Below are 8,130 nucleotides of genomic sequence, written 5' to 3' on the forward strand. Positions count from 1 at the left end.
AACATTAAATAGCTTGTCTTGTATTCACTGAATATAGGTTGAAAAGGGTTCACAAATCATTGTATTCTGTTTTATTTACGTTTTACCTATTTGGGGTTTGTAAATGAAATTGAATAGGTGTTCTTTTCCTTTTCTTTGTCTCTAATTTGAATTGTTTCTCCATCAATATTTCCCTCTCTTATGTAAACATATTGCAGATGGATGCTTTCCAAACAGTAACTACACTAGAAAATGGTAGTAGCCTAATGTCTATCACATAAAGAGACACCTCTCTCTCCTCTCTCTTCTCTCTCTCTCTCTCTCCTCTCTCTCTCTCTCTCCTCTCTCCTCTCTCTCCTCTCTCTCTCTCTCTCGTTTTTACGCGGACTGCGTTTTGTTTAGGAGAAACTACCGACTACTTAGTTAGAGTCCACAGTGAACATGCAGGCGTCAGTCCACCCTGCTGTCCTCTCCCGTCCACGGCCGCTGCTGCCACGCAGACACCAACACGAGCGGCGGAAAAAGCTCACGACTCACCACAAATAACCGTCCGACTCCCAAACACATCTGAGTAGAAAGAAATCTCATGACTTGACCTGGAAACCTGCCGATGTAAAAGGACGCGAGGAAAGCGCAGCTACAGAGGAACTCTTAATAAATGAGCTGAAGTGTCAAAAGGATTTCCTCCTCTCTTCGGTCTCGGGGTTTCTTCTTGTTGGCGTGCAGGAAGGACGCGTGCTTCACTGGACTCGGCCAGCGAATTCGCAGGCTGATGAAACACTTTGCCAATGCCTTTTCTTTGCTTTACCGCAACCCAACGAGAAACCTGCTAAACATCACAGTAGCGCAGTGGGGATGGACATTCGCTTTGACATCTTGGTTATGCACGGGTTCCAATTGCCATGCTTTTGCATGCCCGCTTTTGTGAAATGCATCACTGCTGCTCGCAATTCCTGCTAGTCTGACTTTTTTTTAAAGAGCGGCGGATGCTCCAAATGTGTCTCCATCTGTCTGCATGAGGGATGGCGACCAAACCACGCCAAGTCCAAGAGTGGTTATCTACACGTTCGCACCTGTTCGGCTGGATAATGACAGTTTATGCCACAGGTGAATGAATTTCGGCTCAGTTTCTCCTAACAGTGTTTTGAAGCTGTTTTTCTGACTCCGGCATTCGGATCGAGCTTGTTGCACAGTGGCAATGGATCTCAAAGTAGATCCCGAAGAAATGGACACAAATCAACCTCCACCCATAGAAGTTTTTGCGCACAGCTCGACTCTGCACGGAATCTCTCACATTTTCACGTACGAGCGGTTCTGCGTCAAACGCAGCCTGTGGGTCGTGTTTTTCTTGGGGTCTCTGGCCTTCTTGCTGTACGTGTGCGTGGACCGGATCAACTTCTACCTCGAGTACCAGCACGTCACCAAACTGGATGAGGTCACGACCCCGATCATGACGTTTCCAGCGGTCACCTTTTGCAACCTGAACGCGTTCCGCTTCAGCCAGGTGACGCGCAACGACCTGTACCACGCAGGGGAGCTGCTGGCCCTGCTCAACCATAGGTAACCATGGAACCAGTTAAACAAAAGGAATTCATGTTGAAAGCTGTTTCTTCTAAATCTGAAATTTATATTCTCTTAATATCAAATATTGTAGTATAGTATGCCATATCCTCATTATAAATACTACTATAGTATTAGTTTCATATTGCAAATACGAGTGAAAGAACTACATACATTTACTCAAGCACTTTACTTAAGTACAAACTTGAGGTACATGTACTGTACTTGAGTATATCAATTTTATGCCACTTTAGCGTCTGCCAATCAGACGGAAATATTGTACTTTTTACTCCACTATCTCCTCAGCAGCTCTTGTTCCTAGATAATTTGCATATTATAGTCATATGTAGACCCAAAAATATTAATGTTCTTGTAAAGTACTGTTAAGTATTGAACTACCAAAAACATAAAATGTTCAAATTAGATCCACGTCACCCAGATAGGCTGCTACAACTGTAAAATGCCGTCAGAAACACTCACATGGGCCAATTTTCAGCATTTTGATAATCAAAGTACATTTCGCTAGTAACATTTTCAATGCAGGGCCTTTGCTTGAAATGGAGTATTTTTACATTGTTGTATTGTACTTAATTAAATAATAATAATGTATAATGTATACTTTATCAATGGCGCAAGGGGAAATTACAATTTACACTCTGTTGTTATTACACACAGGCCTGAATTCCACACACATGCTCAGTACCTATACATACACTAAATAGAGAGATGTCAGAGTGAGGGGGCTGCCCATGGAAAGGCGCCCCTTTTGATCTGAATACTTCATCAACTGGCAATTGTGTCTCACTCATCCAAAAAGCTCCAATAGTCTCTACCTTGTTGAGTCATTCAGTGCCTGGAGAGCTGGCTTGTCAGGTTTGAATTAACTAAGGTATTACAATCGGAGAACGGCAGCCGTCTGGTTGGTGCGATTGAGAGCTCTGGATACTGCTTCCTTTGATTACAAGTGACATGGCAGATGCTCTGGGTATTTCTGTCAGTTACAGTATTTATTTAAAACCTCATGTTTCTCCAACCTCAACAGAGCTGTAGAAAACTCCACTCCTGCACATTAAATCCACTTTTGTTTCTGAGCTGTCAAAAACTTGACTTCTTTGGATAGTTTAAGTTGATGAAGATCATGCATAGGGCCAAGAGGCAGACAAGAAAGAGGAACGATCTCAGAGAAGGGCTGTGCCTAATCCTGGCTTTTTAAAGTTCTTTAATAAACATGTTGCTCTCCCCCAAGTGTTGTAATATTGTTCCAATTATCAACAGAGACAGTGATAATGAAACAAATCAGCAATGGTGTCATTCGCCCGCATTCGCCACATTCTGGGGCCAGTGTCTGTCGTTTGAGGGATCAGAAAGTGGGCTCAGATGATGTGAACCTCTGACAGGCTGTCTGTTAAAGAGATCAAGGACAGGAGTCAGCAGGATACAGTGCTGAATGCCTCTGGTGGCTGTGCTTTTATGATGATATACAGCCAACTTCTATCCTAAATCTTTAATGAAGATCCCAGACTGAATGCTAAAATTATCCCTTTTTTTTCTGTGACGCTGGTGTGACTGATGATCAACACTTGCCATCTGGATTTCTTTTTATACTTAATACATATACTAATATCACATTTTCAGGCACTGGTTCACAAAGAAAACACTTCAAATTGGGAGACCAAAGCATAAATGGGGCTGAGCCTCCTTCTCCATGTACACATCTCAACTCTTACAGCAGGTTTAGTGCTCATTATCCTGCCTCCCTTGACAAGGTAGAGAAGCGATGCAACGGCACACTTAGCTGTTATACCCCCGGCCAGAAAAGAAAGTGCTTGTGGCATGAAATCCATTTAAGACTGTTCTCCGCCCACTTCCCATGTTTGGAGTCACTGGTCTGGGAAATGTCTTGTGGCATGATATTTAAGCTGCACACATCCTAAAGTGTAAGCCTTCGCTGATCCAGTCGGCTTATTCTTATGGGATTTTATCTTACAAGTGCCTTCTTGGCTTGTTTGTCCTCCACACAAACAATGGGGGGGGCGAGGTCCTCTGCCTAATTAAGTTCTCTTTCAGTTGAACAAAAACACTCCCAGCCTCTGCCATAATGAGGCTTAGTCTAATCTTAATGCCACAAAATAATCTTTAAACTAATTTACCTGACCTGATTGAGGCTAGTCATTATTGATTTGATGTTTGATCGATTTCAGTTAGAGTGTTAAACGTCCCTTTGCCCTCAATGAAAAATGAAAAACATAAAGGGTTGCTGTACCTACTTCAAAGTTTTATAACAAATTTAATAGTGACACTGTAATTATACATCATCTATCAACAGCTCTTGCTTAAATAAAAGTGCATCTCATTCTCTAATGCTTAAAAACACATTTCAATAATAGTATGTTACACAAAAAGATGAATAAAAGACCATATTCATACAAGAGTGGCTCCATTCATATGAGAAAATTTCATTTGAGGCAGTGTTCTGAAAAATCTGCTCTTTGGTGAGGCCAATAATATGGTGACATTTTTAATAATAGCACAGTGGGAGAGCACAGCGAGGGTAGAGGTTGGGTGCATTTACAGCTATTCTGCTCTCTTTTGATATGAGGCAGCATGGTCAGATCTTTTTGAGCTCCATTAAAGGAAAGGAAATTTCCCAGTGCCACTGAAAATGCTGGGTGTGATGTGGGTTGTCTGGGTCCACTTGCAGTTACTTGCAGGCCTCTTATTTTTAAAGTAGGGAGAGAGACAGAGAGAGAGAGAGAGAGAGAGAGAGAGAGGACTACAGCTAATAATACAGACAAAATGAAATTCACAGAAGTGTAACTGACAACTAAGCCATCAATAATGTGGTGATATCTGGGGCCTAGCTGTTATCATGCAAGTAAACCATTGAGATTGTATTATTATTAATAAGTCTCACAATGAAACATCAGGAGGCATTCATGGTTTGTCTCAAAAAACAATCTAATCAATTTATAACATTGTATCACTTCACTGTTGTACAGCATTTACTGCAAGATCAGGAAAAGGCAACCTAAACAACTCAATACAACAATATCATATAGCCTATAATACAATATATTAAAGTGCTCATATTATGCTCATTTTCAGAAGTGTAGTGGAGCGTTTAGCTGCTAAAGAGCCAGATATTTCCCTTAGGAGTTGGAGACGAAAAACAGAACTAAAAGAGAGTATTTAATATTGTACTTACATTTGCCAGGTGGACAGCAACACGACTCCAAAGGATATGATATGATATGGTAATGTTGGTAATGTTGCTTCGTAATTGCTGGTTGTTTAAATAGGCATCTATTTGCTAACAAATTCACCTTATTAACCTAAAGATTGATGATATGTCAATGTTAAATTTTCATCTTTTTTTTCTCCACCCCTAAGTGGCCAAAGAAACCAGTTATTGCAGTTTTAAACAAGGTACAGCAGAGGCAGATTGGAATGATAATGTTTTTTTTAGGTAGGTCGTGAACCAAAGTACTGGACAAAGAAATGTTGACTTAATTATTGCACTAGAGGAAATAAAATTTGGTAAACACCAAGTGAGAACTCATCCTGAGGGGGACACAAGTGTTTGTACCAAAGTTCAGGACAAACAATACAATAATGGTGGCAGAGGTAACTAAAGGTAAAGTCAAAGCGTCATAATAAGAAAACATTGTGTTGGAAACATAAATGTCTGTACTAAATATTGTGGTAATCCATCATGTAGCTGTTGAGCTATTTCTCAGAACAAGTGAAAACACTGACCTGCTGGTGTCTCTAGGATTCTTCTTCTTCTGGGGGACCATGAATGTTTGTACCAAATCTCATGTCAATCTATACAGTGCCTTGCGAAAGTATTCGGCCCCCTTGAACTTTTCAACCTTTTGACACATTTCAGGCTTCAAACATAAAGATATGAAAATTAAATTTTTTGTGAAGAATCACCAACAAGTGGGACACAATTGTAAAGTGGAACGAAATCTATTGGATATTTAAAACTTTTTTAGCAAATAAAAAAACTGAAAAGTGGTGCGTGCAAACCATTCCTTTGTAGATTTTGCTGGATGTTTGGGATCATTGTCTTGTTGGAAGATACATCTCCATCCCAGTTTCAGGTCTTTTGCAGACTCCAACAGGTTTTCATCCAGAATGGTCCTGTATTTGGCTGCATCCATCTTCCCCTCAATTTGAACCATCTTCCCTGTCCCTGCTGAAGAAAAGCAGGCCTAAACCATGATGCTGCCACCACCATGTTTGACAGTGGGGATGGTGTGTTGAGGGTGATGAGCTGTGTTGCTTTTACGCCAAACATATCGTTTTGCATTGTGGCCAAAAAGTTTGATTTTGGTTTCATCTGACCAGAGCACCTTCTTCCACATGTTTGGTGTGTCTCCCAGGTGGCTTGTGGCAAACTTTAGACGAGACTTTTTATGGATATCTTTGAGAAATGGCTTTCTTCTTGCCACTCTTCCATGAAGGCCGGATTTGTGCAGTGTACGACTGATTGTTGTCCTACGGACAGACTCTCCCACCTCAGCTGTAGTTCTCTGCAGTTCATCCAGAGTGATCATGGGCCTCTTGGCTGCATCTCTGATCAGTCTTCTCCTTGTCTGAGCTGAAAGTTTACAGGGACGGCCAGGTCTTGGTAGATTTGCAGTGGTCTGATACTCCTTCCATTTCAAAATGATCGCTTGCACAGTGCTCCTTGGGATGTTTAAAGCTTGGGAAATCTTTTTGTATCCAAATCCGGCTTTAAACTTCTCCACAACAGTATTACGGACCTGCCTGGTGTGTTCCTTGGTCTTCATGATGCTCTCTGCGCTTTCAACAGAACCCTGAGACTATCATAGAGCAGGTGCATTTATACAGAGACTTGATCACACACAGGTGGATTCTATTTATCACCATCAGTCATTTAGAACATTGGATCATTCAGAGATCCTCGCTGAACTTCTGGAGTGAGTTTGCTGCACTGAAAGTAAAGGGGCCGAATAATTTTGCACGCACCACTTTTCAGTTTTTTATTTGCTAAAAAAGTTTATAATATCCAATAGATTTCGTTGTGTGGGACACACAATTTCGTTGTTGTTGTGTGGGACACACAATTGTGTCCCACTTGTTGGTGATTCTTCGCTAAAAATCTTTGATGATAAACAAGAAAAACAAACAGCATAAAAAAACAACTAAAACTGCAAGTTCTTATTTAGTCTTTTTATGTGGGATTTGGATCAAAGTAAATCATGCCTTAATGCATGGGAATATATATTCCTTGTATTGAAAGAAGTGACAAAAAATGAGCATAGAGTCTTGTAATGAGTGCATTCACTCAAAGTCAAAAGTAACATAATTCCCTAAAAAAAGACTTTTAGAAATTCCCTTTTGTTTTTACCTTTTAATATTTTAGTCAGACTTGCTTTAAAGTTTTAGAATTCATATGAAATTTTAACAAAATGTTCTCATGACCATAACAATCCAAATAAAACATAAACAAACATGTTTCTCCAAGTTTGAATCCAGTTAAGGGAGACTGGAGTTGAAGTGTAGCCTGAAGCTGCTGCATCAACAGTGAATGGACGACAAGCTTTATGGGCCCGCACAGCTCTTGTCTGAACTTTATTACGTACTGTACAATAAAGCGTTAAACTCTGGTAGTGCCATCAGTTCAGAGCCAGAAAATGGCACAGAAAACCATCTTGTACATTTTTACTGTCTGTCTTCTGTCTCTTGTGATTCATTCTGAACTGTATTATTTTTAAGCTTTGGCTGAGAGGAGCAAAAGTTCACAGATAAAGACTCGTAAACCTTCATGAAGTGTGCAAAAAAATCTTTTATGGCTGAAATTCATTTTAAATGAAGTCCACTTTATCATCCAACAGTGATTTTTCACTGTGAAGTCATCCTGTTCAAGTAAATTCATCCATTCGTACAAACCTACAGGGTGTAACATTTGCGCTTGAAAAGTATGACATATTTCTTTGACCTCGCTTTCTGTCTGTCTGTTTTTTCAGGTATGAGATCAGGGACATACATCTTGTGGAGGAGAGCGTCTTGGAGAGCCTAAAGGTCAAAGCCGATTTCCATAATTTCAAGCCGCGTCCCTTCAACATGCTTGAATTCTACGACCGCACCGGCCACGACATCAACGACATGCTGCTCGCCTGCCACTTTCATGGCACAGAGTGCAGAGCGGAGGACTTCAAAGTAGTAAGTTGTTTGCCGAGAAGATTTCATCCAATCATGAGTAAAGGATAAGTCTGGTGATTGTCAAAAATCCGGTTAAAGACCAAAACCAACAATCCTTCCACCATCCTGCTAATAAGTTTTGCCTGTGTTGCCGAAGCTTGGAATAGCTTGTTAAATTCAAACTAACATTTGAATTCCACATGTGGGAGGGCTCGTGTCGGGCGGTTATTACACGGGGAACAATAAAGCTAGTTAGCCTATTCCACCAACATTAGCACTGATTCCCACTAGACCCTCCGTACGTAACCCCATGTGTTAAAATCACAGGCAGGGTAAGAAAGAAGTAACGGTTCAAATCCGGTGCTAAAAAGAGTCCTCAACTAAAGCACAATTTAATCCAGTTTAAGTAATGTTTTC

At 40.7% G+C, this 8,130-nt stretch overlaps 1 protein-coding gene across 1 annotated transcript in view; it reads left to right on the forward strand.

The window, feature by feature from the left end:
* Positions 1-393: 393 nt before the first annotated feature.
* LOC116692823 (acid-sensing ion channel 1) overlaps positions 394-8,130 on the forward strand; it is a 53,028-nt gene continuing 45,291 nt past the window's right edge. The window contains exons 1-2 of the mRNA XM_032521376.1: positions 394-1,539; positions 7,539-7,734. Of these exons, the coding sequence (XP_032377267.1) occupies positions 1,178-1,539; positions 7,539-7,734 (558 nt within the window). The 5' untranslated portion in view covers positions 394-1,177. The remainder of the gene's footprint in view (positions 1,540-7,538; positions 7,735-8,130) is intronic.

This window comes from Etheostoma spectabile, chromosome 7 (genome assembly GCF_008692095.1).
Source record: "Etheostoma spectabile isolate EspeVRDwgs_2016 chromosome 7, UIUC_Espe_1.0, whole genome shotgun sequence".
Classification (NCBI taxonomy): domain Eukaryota; kingdom Metazoa; phylum Chordata; class Actinopteri; order Perciformes; family Percidae; genus Etheostoma; species Etheostoma spectabile.